Source organism: Lytechinus variegatus, chromosome 13, assembly GCF_018143015.1.
Source record: "Lytechinus variegatus isolate NC3 chromosome 13, Lvar_3.0, whole genome shotgun sequence".
Classification (NCBI taxonomy): domain Eukaryota; kingdom Metazoa; phylum Echinodermata; class Echinoidea; order Temnopleuroida; family Toxopneustidae; genus Lytechinus; species Lytechinus variegatus.
In genome coordinates this window covers 27658505-27679253 of record NC_054752.1, presented here as the reverse complement: position 1 = coordinate 27679253, position 20749 = coordinate 27658505, and the positions used below count along the sequence as shown (strand labels likewise).

Sequence of the window (20749 nt, the reverse complement as noted above, 5' to 3'; positions counted from 1 at the left end):
CTGAAGTGTATTATGTCAAATACTGTTAGAGTCTTTAGTTTATGGGATAATGGATTTGTGTGTGATAAATATTGGGAATCAGTACAGATTCGAATTGCTTTTTTCCGTAATAAGTATATTGTATTAAAGTTTTCCATTCTTTATGTAGAAATGTCAAAAATTTTCAGCTCGCGCTTCGCGTTCGCATTATTTGATTGATGAAATATGTAATGTCTTCATGGCTAAATGCAAGCAGTCCTTAAAAGGCACCTTTCGATCAGTTCAAAACGTATACAAACATTTTCTGCTCACGCTTTGCGCTCGCATTCTAGAATTCTCGCAAATCTAGAATTTTTCCGCCCGGACTTTGCTCTCGCATCAATTGTTAAGTAATACTGTATAGCTATCCTGTTCATGATTACAAAAAAATAATTAAAATTTTTTATGTAGAAATGTCAAAAATTTTCAGCTCGCGTTTCGCGCTCGCATTATTTGATTGTTGAAATATATCACGTTTTCGTGGCTAACTGTATGCAGTCTTTAACAGGACTGGTAGGCCTACCTTTCCGATCAGTTCAAAACGTTTATCACAAATTTCTACTCGCGCTTCGCGTTCGCAGTAATTATTGCAGGCACATATTTTTTTCAGAAAGTTCAAATTTTAGGAAAAAATTCATGCAATTTAAAAAAAAATTGCTCGCCCTTCGCACAGGCATTATAAAATAAGGATTATGATATTATACATTTATGTTGATTTAAAGAATAAAGCTAAGATGTGACTTGTAAGACTACCCCCTTCAAAGAAACAAACCCAAAAAAATCTTCGAGCGGCCGATCGGGGAAAATATGGCTGAAAAAAAAAAATTGGGCCCCTTTATTGGCGAAAGCTGGATCCGCCCCTGATTCATGTGCCTATGAAATAAGATAATTTAACATGCATTTAAGGCACTTATGATTGCCTGGGGAGGGGCCGCCATTTTTCCGAAAAGTACACAGGGGCGCCAAAATCAGGTCGAATTTGGGCCCCCCTCCCTACGAAATCCTGGATCCGCGCCTGATTTAGTGAAAGACATTTTGGATAGATATGGGATGTATAACCCGTGGAATGCTGAGATCTTGGATGTTAACCGGGAGTCTCAGATTCGATGATATCGCTACACAGAAATGGAATAATGAAATAAATAGAAACCGTTTATGCATGAATTATAGGATATCCAAACAAGATTTTAGTTTTGAGAACTATTTAGTGAAATTAGATTTTGCAGACAACTCTGTACATATCGTTGTGGAAATCAAAGATTGTCTGTTGCTCGTTACCTGCCTAATCAGGGTTTGCCATCTTGTACGTTATGTGACTCGCATGAGCCAGATGACGAGTTTCATTTTGTGTTAAATTGCCCTGCTCTTGAAAGTGAAAGGAAAACTTTAATTAGAGGGCATTATCTTGTCAGACCAAATGTGATTAAAATGCACAAGCTGTTTGATATGAGAAATACAAAAGACTTGAAAAATCTGTCAAGGTTTTGCAAATTCATTACGTCCAAATTTTGATGTCATCTTAAATGTATAGTTGATGTCTTGGTTACAGTCCCATTATGAGGGCCTGATTTCAGATTTTGTTGGATTGCATCCACATAATTATGCTCAGTGGGGTTTGTGTCTTTGTGCCGGTCTCCGGATTGAGGAGATGAAAATACGGTATTCTATAGCTTTCGCTACTGTCTGGGTTGGGTGGCTCAATTTGTACCAGTTATTGCTTTTGTATTGTAAATATGTTTATTATCATCATGTCTTCTTCTCTTTTTTCTTATGTCTATTATTGCCATTTTTATAACTTGTTATATTTCTTCTATGCCCCCCCCCCAGGAGGGGCCGTCAAAAAATGAAATCATTGCCATTGTCAATGTATAACCACGAATTCGGATGACGAACAAGACCAATAGCCCGCATCAACCTCACTTCATTATGTACGATACGCGCCTGTACTGTATTGTCCGATATCTCATTATCGCAAGCAAGTCGCGAAAACAAACGACGCTCAATATTTTTTTTGAACCATATACTAAACGTTGGTTCCAAACTACATGCTGGTTCAACCAACTTAACAAGTTTTATCAAAATTGCATACTTTGCAAATCATTTGGGATGTTTAAAACGAAAAAAATTGTTGGCTCACGTTTGAGCCAACTGTGAGGTTAGTGAAATAAATTTCTGAGAGTGAAACATTCAAATACAAAACATTATCATACTTTCGCAGACTTAAGCTTTTGCCGACGAGGATGCGAAGAATTCTAATTAATCATAGTGTCATGGCCCTGCCTGGGTGCAAGATTTACCTCGGGGTGCAGCTGTGTTTTATTCACCAAAGGAAACACCCCTCGAAATATATTTAATGTTAAGTAGCAGAAACGTAGCCCAAAATCATCTTCATTTTGAGGTGCACTCTAAGAACATCGAGTAAAAAAGTACCCAATAATGGATAGAAAGGTCACATGCATGCTTGATGGGTATTTTCCCCCCAAATGCATGTTTTATCATGTTTATGGGTAAATTTCATCGCAACATCGCGTAAAATATACAAAATATATCATATCTTTTTAACCAACAAACATGCATTTCCCATTATACCTAATATTGGGTGAATCCTTCTTTAGAGTGTGAGAAACTTTTTATGTATTTTTTTTTTGCTTGTCAAATTTTTCCTGGATCAAAATTGCCTTCATTTTGTAATGAAAACTCTTTTTTTTTGCCTGTCAACTTAAACCAGCATCCCTCAGGGGAAACGGAACGGTTTTGAAAGGGGGGGGGGGGGGTGGCTGAGCCGAAAGTGAGACTGGCCATACAAACAATCACAATCAGAAGGTAGTTTTTATGTTTTTGTATGACGGTTTTGGAGAAATTGGGGGAGGGGCTGAAGCCCCCCCCCCCGGTTCCACGGCCCCTGCACCTGATAAAAATCGTTCCAAGGGCCCTGCGTAATGCTCATGGTATTCTGCCGGAGACGCAGCCCTATATCTGAAAAGTTGAAGGCTATAAGTGTAGACGGCGGGATATTAATATTGACATTCTAATCACGGAGAAGGGCATACATTGGTAAGGTACATTAAGTTAAGTGCTCACCGTCCGATATTATGCTTACTTAGCCCATGCGGTAGAGTAATTGCAATAGTTTAATTTCACATGAATAAATAAGATTGTATGTGTCACGCGTGGCGATTCCCTTCTGAGCATGGCCATGAAACAGGACGTGTTCATATAGCGTATAAGAGGGGGTTTATCGATTACACTATATGATTATAATTGATTGCATTATTATTTTACATGTTTTAATCACCTGCTTTATGATTCGTAAACAATTTTGATCGCGTGATGAATTAAGTTCAATCATCGAACTGCAGTGCGGTTTTTTGTTAAATAATATTATAGGATTTGTATAGCGCTCGTATCCACCTTGCTAGGTGCCCAATTAAGGCACTCCTATATTACCCCGGCTAAGCTAGTCTACCGATTCCGGTGCGCAAAGCTTTGAGGAATTACTTCATGCCGGTACCCATTTACAGTCCTCTTCTGGGTTGAGTGCAGCACAATGTGGGTAAATTTCTTGCTGTAGGAAAACACGCCATGGGTTGGAATCGAACCCACGTCCTTCAGATTGAAAGACGAGAATCTTAGCCACTAGACCGCTTATCTCAAGTTTTAGACTGTGATCAATGTCACAACAACAACAACTACATAATAATAATAACAATAATGATAATGATGATAATAACAGGGGGTGTTTCATCAATATTTCGTCCGACAAGTTGTCAGATCTGACAACTTTCCTGGATTCTGATTGGTTGAGAAGCACTGTTACTATAGTAACTGTCGGATAAAACAGGACTTGTCGGATAAAACGTCCGACAAGTCCTTTCATGAAACGCTCCCCAGGTGTATATATACCCAGGGTAGCCACTTCAGTTACATTTTCTACACAATTCATAATAATACTTTCATTACGTTGGGACATTGGTTTATTCAGAACTGATAAAGATTAATCGAATTAATCTCTTTATCAAGGTTCTTGAAAGTCTAACCATCCATGTATGCTCGTAACATCTATTGATTCTCTAAATTCAATTAATTCCAGACTAACAATGTGATTAGTTTCATGACGTCTCTTATTGATGTTCTCGGATGCCCATACCTTCCGTTCCTGAATATTGAAATAAAGTACGTGAATAAATTTAGTATTTGAATTTTCCAGTCTACATGCACGCCCACCAATAAAGCATATACTAGCAGTCAGGGGCGGATCCAGAATTTTCCAAAAAGGAGGGCGCATTTTTCTAAGGAAAACTTTGACAAGCCCCCCCCCCCCCCCCCCCCCAAAAAAAAATATATATACCGAAAAAAATTGGACAAGAAAGTAAAAAAAAGTTCACTTTCAAAAGGGGTGGGGGGCACACTTTTGTTTTAATGGCATTTTTACATTTCAATTTTGCTTCTCAAATGGAGGGAGGCACGGGCCGGCTGTGCCCCCCCCCCCCTGGATCCGTCAGTGCTAGCAATTAGAATTAATAGCCAACACTCCAGAAAGTCAAATGTTAAATCAGCAATTGAAAGGTTTGGAGGAGTGACGATCGTGTTTTAAATGTTGACTTTACCACTTTACATGATTCGACCCATAACACTTAAATTGTGCATTTAGCTTTATGCAAGGTTCGCTATTTGGAAAAGGTTGTCACTCCTCCGACCTTTCTACTGCTGATTTAAAATTTCATTTTTTAGTGTGAACGGTCAGCATTTCCCCATTTTGACTACAATACCAATAAAGTCTCAAAGCGCTTTACAGTAATGCAGCGTAATTATCCTGGCTTTAGCAAAGCAGCTGTTACGCGCGCTGATTCAAAGTAGGGATTTCATTTGAAAAAATCATTTTCAAATCGTCAGTCGCGAGAAAATGTATGCGAAATTAGATTTAGCTCACACAGTTAAAACGTTAATGTTGAACTGTAACTTCTTAACTGTATTCTTTATTTTCAAGGGCGTTTTTTTTTTGGGGGGTAGGCCTGTTCTTCGATATTTTGTGCGTTTTGGCTTTGAAATCAATTGTTCTCTCGAACCTTTTATGTAAATCAATCTACTGTATGATAAACTCAAAAGAAATAGGACAAAATCCATATTGCTTGAAATAGTAAACGATAAGGGATAGTCGCCAGTGGCGTGTTGAGCCAAAAATGTTGAGGGGGTTAGATAAGGCGTTTTGCGTAAAATTTATGTAAAGTTGCGAGAAACGAAGCGAGCAAGCAAAAATTTCGACATTTTTTAAAATTTCAAATGTCTAATTCTGTGATAGATTTCAAGATGATATTCAAAGAATATTGTCATATTTCACCCTTTTTCATTTCCTTTTTTTCTTTTTTTTTTGTTGGTCGCAAATCCCCAAGGCCCCCCCCATCTTTACGCCACTGATAAACCCCAATTAACTAAAGTGTGTTTCATATTGCGCACCATGGACGTAGAAAAAGCTATTGATATTATTTTCTTAAATTTATCTAGTTTCTCGATGTCAACCATCTTGTGTTATTTCTTCTTTTTTATCATTTGTGCTATCATTAACTTTCGACCGCTCTAAAGATTTGTAACAAAACACATATATAGGGCACCTTTTCCTGTTGTTCAATTCTAGATAAAGCTTTTAATATCATACAAACACGATATCAAGTAAAAGGTATAAGCAACCAGGGTTTCATTAAAGATGAAAAGACACGTCGTGATAAGCAAATCTATTTTGGTTTTAAATTTTGCACCCCCCCAAAAAAAAGCGACTAACAACCAGAGGGGAAGTTTCTCATTCAATAAAAAATCAGGCTATTGCTCCCCACCCAGAAAAAAACACAAAGAGCGTATCACTTAAAATGAAGAGCGTCTCAGATAAGTGGAGGCAACTTTTGAAAAAAAAGTAGGAAAAAAAGACGCACTCCGCTATAGTGTCCCTTGGTTCCGCACTCGAGTATAATTATGTGTTAACATTGACTTACCAGCTCAACGGGAAATTTTCAAACAGAAAATGGAGAGAATGGCGTAGATCCTTGAATGAAAACAGATATAACGGTCAAATCTACGAAATGGAACAATGGATGAATGGGTTTCCTCGTACTGTCCATTAAACAAATTGAAGGTCTAAAGAACTGTTCGGAGAACGGACCTTCCCCTTCGTATTTATTGTTTGGTTCTAGCTTATCAAAACAATATTAATGTAACCTGGGTCTCGTAACACAAAGGCTAACGATCAATTATTATTGTAGGCTACATTTGATTTTTAAGATGTAATCAATCGTAGACAAAAAATGTTCTTCGACGATTGCAAATCTTTGTGTTACGGGCCTCAGGTCAAAATGAGAAAAATGAGTGATCTCCGTGGGCATCTGTTTCAGAAAGAAAAAAATTCTAGCGCTGAAAGCAGCATAAACGTGATAAAGATTGTGCACCAATTAAAAGAGTCACATCGATCAATGGCACAATGAGCCCCCCCCCAAAAAAAAAAAAAGATATAAATAAATAAATAAATGTTTAAATAAATAAGTAAATAAAAAATAAAATAAATAAACAAATGAATAGATGAATAATAAATAGATAAATAAATAAATAAATAAATAAAGTAAGTGTTAAGAAAATGAGGGGCCAGATAAGGCGGATAGAGCAAACATTCTTAAAAGATGCAAGCGAGCATAAATTTTGACCATTTTAAAACAAACCTATAACACTTAAATATGATTTGATAAATATTCACAAAACGATTGAATTTCCATCTTTGTCTTTCCCTTTCTTTTCTTTTGTCTTGGTCATGAAACCCTTTCTGGGGGTGGCACAAAGCCCCCCCCCCTTCCGCCATATGTAAGCTGTGACATCGACGAAACTGATCGAAGCTATTACGTTTTTTGAACGAATCGGTCGGTCTGGAGCGGGTTTCACTGGTCTGATTTTAGCTTGTGTTGAACAATATAATATTCAGAACATTGATCTTATAGAGATAGGGTATATACGCCTATACTCACGATCCTACACAATAGTAGATATAAAGTTTTTTCTATAAGTTCAAAAATGCACGATCTTAACGCGTATTTGGCTTTCAATTTGGGTTTCATGAATATTGAAACCATGTGGGGAAGGCGATACTCTAGAAACGTAAACGCTCTGGTCAGATGCTCAGTATAAACATAGGTCACTCGCGGATCCAGGAAGGGCGGGGGGGGGCACAGCCGGCCCGTGCCCCTTAATTTTTTTGTTAAAAACCCCCCCTTCTGTCTGTCAAATTTTCCCTCGGGAAAATGTGCCCCTTCCTTTCGAAAAATCCTGGATCCGCCCCTGACATATATGTGGGTCAATATGGCCTATGCTGTACTGTAGGGACTATGGACTAAAAAAGATATATGCTTCAATATATGAATTTCATGATTCCCCTTTCGTAATCTCAGTATGAGATTTAATGGAAGATACTTTAATTATCCCGAGTACATTTTTTTTTTTTTATATGATGTTCGAGCTGAATTGGCGTAATGTTGATCATTCCTGGAAAGGTTTTCTTTCTCTCAGAAAACTGATAAAAAATGTAAGTTAATAAAGAATTACAAATAATCATTAACAGCAACATCAACATGATCAAAAAAAAAAAAAACATTATAGAACATAGTCTTTTAGTCGACGCCTATCTCTTCCACAATATGAAAAAATAACTATATATAGGGCATCACTTTGTTCATGTTTTTCAAGGTAAAATTCCGTCTCACATAATTATACTTTCAAGTTTATGAATAAGACAGAGTCAAGGCTATTCTTCCTTGCTTGGAAGCTCATCAATTAGGTATAAGAATTTCAAACGTGCTTTATTCAGCTCTGCCGTATAACATACATCAACGTAATGAAATACATGAATATAATAAATTTCCCGAACGCAAGCGTCGGCGAGAAGAGCGAATATCATTTTCACAATTCAGAATTCTTTTATTTGGAAGCAGATCAATTTCATAACAGGAATATGATGAGAGTAAAGCTACCTTGGACTAAATTATCTAACTTATGATTAAATTTATGATGTAAGATGTCGTCAGAAAAATGATAAAAATTGTGATTGTTTTTACGGCGCTGTCTAAAATTACCAATATTCTGAATATTGCTCTTTCTTAGATCTTTATTGATGAAAAAATTGTGGGGGTTCTGAAAAGGACTGTTACGAAACAAATGGCAATTTAAACGATTGCAAACTTGAAAGAAAGAAAGAAACCCATAAACATTATGAAATGAAATGGAACTAGGAGATCTTTAGGTGAAAAGCTGATGATTTAGCAGAGCTTTTATCTAATTTTAACACTTAATATCATTCATGCTTTTTGTGAAGACTTGATAGAAAATCGCATCAAAATATGAACTCTCTTTAATAATCATGATAATAGAAATAAATAATAAGCAGTTCTTAGAGACGCATAACACCATAAAATTGTCTATATGAATTTACTCTTACTGTTTTCTATAGGGCAAATACATGTGTATGTTAAAAAGATGTTTTAACATGGATTTTAATCAATCCAAATATGTATAGAATTTCGAGTTGCGATTTGTTCTTATTTTGCCTGTATAGATAGAGAATCTTTGTCGACCAATTGCAAAAAATACAAAATTGTGCATTTATTTCTTTAGACATGGCCTTCAAAGTTGCCATATCCCAAGAAAGTAAGAGTTGGACGAGCAAGGTTTGGTATACATGGTATATGTGAATCGGGGCCAAAAGTTCGATGTCCCCACATCATTTAATTTTTATCGTGAATCCGTTACGAAAGAGTGCAACTGATAGTCTACAAAGTAAGTAAATCCACACTAATCACTGAAGATGATTAGTTACTGACAAAGGCTTCAATTAGAAAATACACCAATCAAACTTTAAGAGGTGACGGCGATATCATTGAATTTAGCTTTATTGCCTGCCACATTCAACCCTTCATTAATACAAAATTAAGATTTTCAACAGTAACAAACACCTGCTGATAGAACAATTTGGTAAACACATTATAGGATGATCATCATGATTATGAATATGAAATTACTGTATAATTTCAGATTAAACGTACATTATGGACAATCGGACATGCATTTTTTTTTAATTTGCATGATCTCAGGTATATTCGTTGACCTCAAAATAATTTCCTTTTCGGGGAAAGTTGAATGAAATCTAATGACACTCTGAAAATAAAATTTTGTTTATAAAATATTGTGATAGTGAAAATTAATTTTTACCTGATTGCTAAGAAAGCATGAATGCTTGTAAGCAAGCAACCAGAGAACCGACGGCTTAAGGTCCTCTCCGAAAGACCTGGTACAGAGGATTAATACCTTACCAAAGGGCACTAGCGCACCAAATGGGACTCGAACCCGGGTCACCGGAATACGAATCCCCCGCTCTACCGACTGAGCTATCAGTGTTCAAACCAAAACAAATATACCATTGTAAGTACAATGAGTTGTTTCATATCAGTTGTAGACGAATATTTCAGGGATGTGCCCTTTTTTCCAACACTACTTTTTAAAATGTTATGAAAGTGCATTTTGAAATTATCAACAGTTCTAGCTTTCTTTAAATAGATAATTAGAATGAATAAGTGAAAATTCTCTTGTTGTATCCTTGTATTTTCAATCCAGTAAAAATTGGTGGGATTTTCATTTCATCTATCACCATTGATCATTCAGTTAGCACTATAGCGTTAATCATTTGCAAGATGCGAAAAAAAACGTTTTTTTTTTGTATATCTGAGTGAGGGTGTGTATACCGCATACATTCGTAATTCCGAAGCTTCGTAATTCCGAAGGTTCGGTTATTCCGAAGGTTCGTATTTCCGAAGGTTCGTAATTCCGAAGGTTCGTAATTCCGAAGGTTCGTCAATCCGAAAACGAAATAAGGTTCGTAATTCCGAAGGTTCGTTAATCCGAAAACGAAATAAGGTTCGTAATTCCGAAGGTTCGTTAATCCGAAAACAAAATAAGGTTCGTAATTCCGAAGGTTCGTTAATCCGAAAACGAAATAAGGTTCGTAATTCCGAAGGTTCGTTAATCCGAAAACGAAATAAGGTTCGTTAATCCGAAAATTAAATAAGGTTCGTATTTCCGAAAATGAAAATAATTCATTTTGGTAACAAAAACGATGTTGTCATTACAAGATTACACGATATTATGCAATGATAGTAATAACGATCGATGATACATGCGTGTGTTGGGGCCAAAGCATGTATTTCAATGGCGTCCTGATCAAGCATAGGCTAATTTCGATTTTATCTGAGCAATTGCTGCCTATAAGCAAATGGTTTAATTAAAGATGCAGGGGATCAAGTGTGTTGGAAGCGTGCGAGCAACCTCTAGATAATAGGATTTGTATTGGAGGGGATGTCATTTTTAATAACAGCTTCTGCTGGTAATAAAAATAAAAATAATACTAATAATGATCCTTGTGAGATGTTGAAAGCGCGAATCGCAAGCTGAAACTAGTAGACATTTCATGTAACAAGACGTGAAGTGAGCATTCGGAGCATTTTTTGTAATCGTGAGAAAGATGTGTATCTTTCTAAAGAATTAATGCGAGGGCGAGCTGTAATTTGTTTATATACTGACCTGGGGCCCGTTGCATGAAACTTTTTACCTGAGAAAACTCAGGTTGTTTTTACAGGAGTTTTTGCCCTGTGCTAAAGTCATTGGCGGAAATCAGACTAACCTTAGTTTTCAGTTTTTACCAGAGTTTTCTCAGGTAAAAAGTTTTATGCAACAGGCTTCAGAAAGTAATCTTTTAAGGACTGCATTTAGTGACTCATGAATAGAATATATATCTCACGAACTAAATAATGAGAGCGCGAACCGCAAGCTTAAACTTTGTGATATTCCAACCTGAAAACTGGACATTTCATACTTCTTTTTTGTTACCAGGAATAGAATGAGTTCCTCAATAAACAATACTTGATGCGAGCGAGAAACGTGAGCCAAATTTTTCCGATTTTCCAACCTGAAAACTGGACATTCTAAGCATTCTTGTAAAAAAAAATAATAATAGCTGGGAGAATAGTTTTCAGAACTGAAGTGGCTTCCCTGGGTAAATGATATCTATATCAATATTATCATTCTAGGCCCACATGAAATTTCCAAAAGTTTGAGCACGTGATTCGCTCGCAACATCTCACAAGGATGCCCTTTTAACAGTATTGACCAAAAAGGTGAATTTTACATCTTCAGATTTGACTTTTTCCCCAATTGACTTTTTCCCCCAAACCGCTTGCTCTCTACGCTCGCAGAAATGAAACGTAAATATATAACTTTAGTGATCACTTAAAAAATTGTGCTCAATTTAGTTACTACAAAATACACAACCTCTTTACACAGATGATAATCTAATGGTGAAAATATCCGTTTGCACCAAATTGCCCCTATTGGCCCCTTTTTTTTGCTTTGCCCCCCCCAAAAAAAATACGTTCCGCCGCCATTGGCTAAAACACGCATCGTCTTCATGGCTAACTGCAAAAAGTTCTTAAAATGTCCCCTTTAGATCAGGTCAGAGCTTATATATTTAAAAATTCTCTTCGCGCTTCTTGCTAGCAGTTATTATCTAATTTTAGTTACATAGGCATCTTGCTTTGAAGATCACAAACATATTGCCCATCATATTAAGAAAAATATATAGCTCGCGCTCGCATTATTTAAAAAGGGTTTATCATGTTATTACATATTTACTTTATTTTATAAGGATAAAGCTAATTATTGACTGTTAGGACTACTCTTTCAAAGAAACAAACAAAAATCAACTTTAAACTGCCGATCAAGGAAAATATGGCTAAAAAAAATTCCCCCCCCCTCTATTTGACGAAAGTTGGATCCGCCGGGAGGGAGGCAGGGGGCATCAAAAATGGAATAAAAAACAGGGGAATTAATATTTTCAAAAATGGGAAAGTTCCTTTTTCAAAAATAAATATGCCGTTTTTCATGTTTTTTCGAAATAAAATACTCTTTTTAAAGTATACAAGTTAAGTTAAGTTTTCAGGCTGGAATATTGAAAAATTTCAGCTTGCGCTTCGCACTCTCATTCGATTGGTGAAATATGCATCCTAAAGAGGTCACTAAATGCTTTCTTTAACAGGTTCCTTTTCTGGTCAGTATGTTTAAGCTCGCGTTTTGCGCTCGTGTTAATTCTTTAGTTAGATGCACATCTTTTTAATGACAGCAGAAATCTGCTCGGATTTTTAAAAGCTAATTTTCATTTTTTATTGAAATAACCTAAAGTTTAGCTTGTGATTCACGCTCGCAACACCTCGCAATAATGCCATTTTAAGAATAATTGACCACAAAAATGTTCTACAACTTCACCTTTGAATTTGTTTTACCAAGCCGCTCGCTCATTATACTCTCTCCCGAAAAATAAAGCCTAAATATACATTTTGCCATAATAAGAAGTCACTTCAAAAAAGTTTTTCTCTTCTTAATCACTATCAAACACACAATGACTTCAAGCAGATGATAATCTTAAGGTGAAAATATCACCAAAGTGCCCATTTTAACGTATGAGTTTCATTTTTTGGCTTTACCCCCAACGAAAATTCGTTCGGCCGCCCTTGCCTTCCCATCCTCATATGATAATTGAACGGCAACAGTGTCCCCCGCCCCCCTCCCCTTGCCTCTGCCTCTGCTTTCCCGGTTTTCATTTTTCGGATTAACGAACCTTATTTCGTTTTCGGATTAACGAACCTTCGGAAAAAACGAACCTTATTTCGTTTTCGGATTAACGAACCTTCGGAAAAACGAACCTTATTTCGTTTTCGGATTAACGAACCTTCGGAATAACGAACCTTTTTTCGTTTTCGGATTAACGAACCTTCGGAATAACGAACCTTTTTTCGTTTTCGGATTAACGAACCTTCGGAATAACGAACCTTTTTTCGTTTTCGGATTAACGAACCTTCGGAACAACGAACCTTATTTCGTTTTCGGATTAACGAACCTTCGGAACAACGAACCTTATTTCGTTTTCGGATTATCGAACCTTCGGAATAACGAATCGTCGGAATTACGCCACAAATGTTCGGATTAACGAACCCTTTTTCGTTTTCGGATTAACGAACATCGAGGTATAGGCAATTTACGTGTTTCGGAATTACGAACCTTCGGAATAAAGAACCTTCGGAATTACGAAGCTTCGGAATTACGAAGTGTAACCGTGTATACTGCATGTGTCTAAGAAGGATGCGTGTGCGTGGTTGAATGAGCGAGCGAGAGAGAGAGGTTGTGGGTCAGGGGCGATGGAACCAGGGTGGCCCCCTTCCCCATTCCCTGTAGAAAAATGCTCTTTTTTTAAGGGAAAATGCCCTTTTTTCAAAATTAAATGTCGTTTTTCAAAATGAAATATCATTTTTAAAGTAAAACATTACATTGTAGGTTAGAAAATCACAAAATTTTTGGCTCGCGCTTGCATCAATTATGGTTTTAGTATAAGTTATTCGTCCTGTTGATGGCTACAGAAATGCATAGAATGTCCAGTTTTTAGTTTGGAATATCACACATTTTTGGGTCGTGTTCTGCGCTAGAACCAATCATTGTTAAGGTATAGTAATTTTGTTCCTGGTTAAATAAAATGTCTAGAATGTCCAGTTTTCTGGTTAGAATATCACAAATTTTCAGATCGCTCTTCGCGCTCGCAATATTCGATTAGTGAGATATATAGCCCGTATCCTATATTCACGAGTTACTAAAATGCAGCCTTTAAAATGTTCCTTTTCTGGTCAGAATATTAAGAATTTCAACTTGCGCTTCGCGCTCGCGATAATTATTTAGTTAAATTCACATCCTCTTTAGATAAATAGAGATAAGATATACAGATAATAAAAACCTAAATACATATCTTAAAATCAGAAATCACTTTAAAATTTTTTTTGCTCAACTTAATTTGTACAAAACACACAACTTCTTCAGACAGATAATAAACCCATTGTGAAATTGTCTGTTTGCACCAAAATACCATATTTGGCATATAACTGCCCTTTTTTTGGCTTTGCCCCCCCCAATCGATAATACATTCCGCCGCCCCTAGTGAGGGTGGATGTGTAGGATTTGGTATTGTGATGTCGGGTGTATGTGTGAAAGAGACTGGGTGAGTATTTGGCTATATTATGTGTGTGTGTGTGTGTGGGTGGGTGTATTTAGCGAGGGTGCAATTGGGGTGGTATGATATACACCCTACAGCTATCTACAGATGCGCGCCGGGTGGGGGGGGGTCACCACTATTTTACCCCTTGTGTTAATCTGATCTTGACAGAAATCCCTAGATACAGAATGACCGGCGCCACTTTGACCGTGCGTAGGACACGCTTGGACAAACCTTGCTATGAATAGCCAGGAGAACTGCCAACTTGGGAGTACTTTCACTGAAATGCATGCACGAATCTAAAATTCAAAATATAACTTACAAAGAGCTCAAACCCACATAAAAGGAGGGTTTGATAATGCACTTATGCTTTCAAATCTCGGAAATATATGTCGCTTGGTCGTACTGGTGATTGTCAATCCATCTTTTTCGTACTTTGAAATGCTTGCATGGTCACTAAATGGATTTGACATCATGCAAGACTTCATGAAGCATGGGAATAATACCTATCTTCATGAGTATCAAATTTTATTATAAATTTGTTGTTGACCAGGGGCCTGTTTCATAAAGGACTTTGCCATAATGGCAACTACCATGGTAACAGGGCGCAGCAGCCTATCAGAATCAAGGTTTCTATGGTAGTTGCCATAATGGCAAAGTTATTTTGCAAGCCATTTGTGAAATGGGCCTCTGATCTAGAAATAGGATGTATAATCGAGAGTGGTACTCCTTTATATTATGTGTAACAAACTTAGCTGCACAGTATCCCTTGTATTGTAAAGTCATGAAGGAAAGGGCGCCGCTATAAGGGGCAGATTTTTGAAGGAGGAAATACACAAGACGATGGGGAAGAGACCTTGAAACGGATAGAATCAGTCTTTTCCTATGCGAGAAGAAAAGGAGAGACTAAGAGAATAAAGGCAAAAATAAATAATTTCTTAAATTGAATGCTACATGCATTGAATTGATTTGTTCATGATGTAGAAATCTTTTGACCGATAAAATACCCAATGTATGTGTTTTAATTACTCTGAATTAAGAAAAAAGACCTTCATATCAATTAGATTCAACGGAAATAATATACACACAAGATTGTTCTTTAATCAGAATGACATGTGACAATGAACAAATCAAGATCATGGATAATTCCTGAATTGTGCAAATGGAATGAAGTATAATCAGAATTCTATTATAACGAAATAATGAAATGCTTCACACAAAAGAATTTCAAAGTAATTTAAGATTCTAATGAGCTATACAGTGCGTCCCAGAAAAAACGAAACCGAGATTAAGCGATGATTTTATCATAACTTAATCACAAATAAAATATACAAAATGACCAATGTAAAGCTTAGAATCTCTTCTTTCATCTGATTACTTAGATTATTCCTCATTCACACATGAGTGAGCAAAAAAAAATTGAAGGATTCCAAAAACTCATTAGGCGGGGGGTATCTGAATTTAAAAAAGAAAATCACATGCCTAAAAAGTTGAATATCTGCTCTTTTATTTGATACCTTAATCACAAAAAATGGTCAAAAAGTAAAAAGGGTATGTTCCCTCGAAACAAGGCTTGTATTTCCATGATTTAATTAAATAAACGTGTTTTCACCGGTTTCCCACAGAAGCTATCGCATGGTTAACAAAAGATGACAAATGGCTGATCGTCAACAAAACGGAGTGTCAGTGAGTTTGAACGCTAGCCTGTAAAACCTCTCCATTATTTTTATAAAATTATTGAAATTCAAGCCTTATTTCAAATAACCAGAACTTTGTTATTTCTTGACCATTTTCTGTAATTGAGGTATCAAATTAAAGAGCAGATATTGAACTTATTTAAATGTGGTTTTCCTTCTGAAACCCAGATACAGCAGCCAAATTATTTTTTGGTATCCCCTCTTCAAATTGTTTTTGTTCACTTATGCGTGAATGAGAAATAATCTAAATAATTTCAGATGAAAGAGGAGATTCATTTGTCTATTGTTTTTGTGATTAAGATATGATAAATCATCGATAAATCTCGGTTTCTTTTTTTTTGTGGGACGCACTGTAGATCCCTGCACAGCTATGAATCAACATAAACCTGAGAAAGTATTCATCTTTTCAAAAAATAAAAGAGTAGGTCAAACAAGAATGTGTCCACTGAAGCATTGATATACATCCCGAAATGGTTCCAAAACAAAAGCATACGACTTTCAGAACATTGATCAGTAAATCATGATCAGGAATACAAAAATCTGTCAACTTATGTGAAAACAGACTTAGAAAGGGAGGGTAAAATAAATCTTGAGGATGAGACCCTCTTCGACTTGTATTTCGTTATAGCATTGTAATTATACTTCATTTAATTTGCAAAATTTAGGAACTCTGTGACATAACATATCCTACAAGTCTTTAGAGGGCTAGCATGTTCAAAGTAGACATGGTAGAGAACAGAAGTTGACCTAAAAGAAACGCTCAAGTGAGGATAGGAAAGAGACGATTAACTTCGCTATTGACATGATTGATATGTTATGAAAACGTACCAAAAGTACAGTGTAGTATAGGAATCAAGGATTTGACTTAATTCTTCTTCGGCATTCTAAAGATAAGACATATGCAGAAATTTACAAAAACTTATCTACCTTTACAATTTGTCTCGTTATCTACCTTTACAATTTGTCTGGATTGTTTTAGCATAAAGCATCAATGGAAATCACTGGGAAGCTTAAAATATAAAAAAACCCATGAAAGGACAGTCCAAATTTTATATAAAGCCTGTATAGAAATCACGTTTTTACTCTCATTATGTTTGGAGTATTCAAACATACGCATCCACAGCTTCACCAAAACGTGTCAAACATATTGTATAAAGTAAACATTGATCTCTGTTGATCTAGATTCAATAGTCTTTAAAGAGAACCCCTCCATCAGAATAAGCCTTTCGGTTTGGATAGACTGTGTCTCTATATTTCTTTATTTGTCTTTTAAAATCTTAATGGCCTAACATTACTTAAATGTTGGCTGGTAAAAACGATGGCAGAATAACTTCGCCGTGTTTGTAAGGACATTTATGGCATGCAGGAGATGGATTTTGTATCCCAATACATCACTATTATACATTGTGATATTGCAAGGGTTTATTGGTGATATTTAGGTTTAGGAATGTAGGTTAAAAACCTTCACTTCTAATACATACTTTTGAACAAAGATTGATTTCGGGTCATGATGCCCGTGCTTAATATTCCAAGCATTGTTCTAGCTTTCCATGAAAGGACACATTCAATCGCTAAGAAACTAGTACCATACCTAAATTCGTGTTTGTGATTTCGAAACCGAAAAAGGAAACGGAAAGACGCGCTCACTTTTCTGTTTCGTGAAGGCGAAACAGAAAAAGAAAGGAGGTTTCAATTCGGTTTTGTGACGCAAAACAGAAAAGGAAACGAAAATTTAAATTAAATTTTGTGTTTTTCAAAGGAAAAAACGAAAAATTAAAATATGTTAAAACAGTCAAACGGAAAAATTATGTGACCTATTAAGAATGAAAAGGAAATAGGAGAAAAGAGGAATGTAGGTCCTGATGTTCTGAGTAATGAAGGTCCAAGCTAGCAACCTTGGGGTATACAACGTGGCGGGAATACTAATCAGAATGAAGCATTCCCGCGTTTCAAAAAATTGCAAGATAGTTGATTATTAAAAAAGTATAACAAAAGTAAAATAAATCTTGCAAGGTGAAAACCTTTACGTCTCCACATGACCAACAAATTTCAAATGAAAGTGCTTGTATATTTGGAGAGTGAGAATAACAGAGAGAGGGGAGAAGAAGACATATTTACTTATTTACTTATTTACATATTTACATATTTACTTATTTGGATACTATCAAACATTTTTAACTTGAAATTTTGATCATTTTGGAGAAGAAAGTGTCAATAGACTTCTAAAACTAGCATCATTTACGCGTCATTGCCTAGCAACTCATCATTAAACGCATACTGGCTTGGATGGAACGCATCACTGGTATCTCTTTGCGCAACCATTCTTTGTGCGCTTAATTCTGATCGTTTCATGTAATTGTGACGTCACGATGTCTGGGAAGAGAAAGTCGTCGAAAAACAACTCTGGTGATAATGAAGAGACGAATGAAAACTATCTTCTATCACTGATCAAGAATGAGCTAGGGAAACTTTCCAATTCCTTGAATGCTAAGTTGACCGTCTTGGAACAGTCGATCGACAGTATACGAGAGGGGCAAAGCAGTATTGTCAACTCGCTGTCGTTCCTCAACGAGGAAATGAAGTTGAAGGCCGAGAAGATAGAAAAGGAAAACAGAGAACTGAAGGAACAAAACATCTGTCTTCAGAAGAGATTCAGTGAGTTGACCTTCCAGCTTAACGAACTTGACCAGTACCACAGAAGAGTCAACTTGGAGGTGGCAGGTGTACCAGAACGACAGGGCGAGGTTCCTGAAAGGATCGTACTTAATATCGCGAAACACATCAGCCCTGAGCTTGCAGCATCCGACTTCGATGTGGTTCATCGGCTGGGTTCCAAACGCCAAGCTGATAACAAAGCCCGCCCAATCATCGTGCGATTCACCACAAGACGAGCTCGTAACATCATGTACGATGGGAGAAGGAAGCTGAAGACTCTCTCCACAAAGGATCTTGGATACAACAGCGATGGCAAGATCTACCTCAATGAAAACTTGATCGCTTCCACTAAGGAGCTAATGAAAGATGTCAACAAGGCCCGCCGAGATGCCGGATACAAGTTCCTGTGGACCCAGAATGGCCGAATCTATGTAAGGAAGGATGAGAAGTGTCAACCCATCATCATTCATTCCAGAGAGGACTTTTCTAAGCTGTAGAAGGACTATCCATGTTTTTCCATTTTCCAGTATTCTTTTTATTTCTTATGAAATTCAAGTCACAAAATTTTTCGCATCGATCAATACTTGTGTTATTTTCCGTGGTATATTTTGCATTCTTTCACTGCCCTTTCAATAATGTTTCAATATCAGACATTTCATGGAGGTCATTTTACTTATATTTGTGTGCAAATATTCTTCATCAACCGTTAATAATTGTATCAAATAATCTTTCTTTTGTTAAATATTACAACTGCAGTATTTTTCAAACTCGAATTTGGGGTCATGACGGTATCAAATCTAAAAGATGCTTTATATGCTCAGCTTACAAAGATTTTGATTTAAAATGGCAATATATTCTATTTCATAATGGTGGATAATATGCGTGATTTCCCATTTTATCATCTGAATAATGATGATTTCTTATTACTAAATCATCCAAGTCAGGATAAAAGCAATATTATCTCAAATCATCATACTCCATTTGATAGATTTTCTACTGATATTCTTACAAATAATTTTGATGAACTTCAAGTTGAATTCGATATTCATGATAAAGCATACAATCTTTCCTCTTCTCCATATTATACAGAAAATTCATTCAAAGACTATGCTAAATTGATTGGAGAAGATGATGTTTTTATTTTGCATTTGAATATAAGAAGCGCTAACCAAAACTTCGAGAAATTACGATTATTATTAGAAAATACACAATTTGCCAATCCCCCAATCATTGCTCTTACTGAAACTTGGTTCACGGAAACACCTAATTCCTTATGCACCATCCCGAATTATGATATTGTTATAAACAATAGGAAAAATAAAATTGGAGGTGGACTAGCATTATATATTCCGTCTTCATTTGATTATGCAATTAGACATGAATTTGAATATATAATGATATCATCGAATCCTTATTTGTAGAAGTAAAACTTCAAAAAGATAAGAAAACTGTAATAGGTGTCATCTACAGACCTCCTCAAACTTCTTGTATAGAAGATTTTTTACTTGCTACTAATGAACTTTTGCAAAACGGAGAATTGATAAATAACAATTGTATCATCACTGGTGATTTCAATATTAATCTCTTGACCAGTAATCACTCTGCAACAAACGATTTCCTTGAATTAATGTTAACTTCTACTTTTTTGCCGATTATTTCTAGACCAACCCGTATTACTGATCATTCTGCTACGCTTATAGATAATATATTCTGTAACTCTCACCCTCTTCCGAAAGCTGGCATTGTAACGACAGACATATCCGATCATTTTCTTATTTTTACCCATATCCAAACAATGCAATCACTCGCAAAAATGGAAAAGAAATATAGGATCTGTCGCAACTTTAGTGACAAAAATATTGAACGCCTCCAAGAAGATTTAAGCTCTGTTGATTGGTCTGACGTTTATAACTCGAAAGAGAATGTCGATGACTCATTTGACATATTTTTGAAATGTTTCAATGATTGCTTAGATTCTTGTGTTCCTTTAAAGAAATATCGAAATTACGACTATAAACGTGTTCCAAAGCTACCATGGGTTTCAAAAATGATATTAAGGTCTATCAATCGGAAAAATAATCTGTATGTTTCTTATATATCAAATCCAAATGATGTTTCACGGAATAGATACACGTCTTATAAAAATACCTTAACAACTACTCTCCGAATAGCAAAAAAGAGGTTTTATTCAGAAAAATTACAATCATATAAAAACGACCTTAAAAATACATGGAAAACAATAAATGGGGCTCTAAACAAAATTAACAAATCT

General features: G+C 36.0%; 1 protein-coding gene across 1 annotated transcript; it reads left to right on the top strand.

Annotated features, from left to right (window-relative positions):
* Positions 1 to 18191: 18191 nt before the first annotated feature.
* On the top strand, positions 18192 to 18974 carry LOC121425995. The gene has a single exon (XM_041622122.1). It carries the CDS (start codon positions 18192 to 18194, stop codon positions 18972 to 18974), a length of 783 nt encoding a protein of 260 aa, XP_041478056.1.
* Positions 18975 to 20749: the final 1775 nt, after the last annotated feature.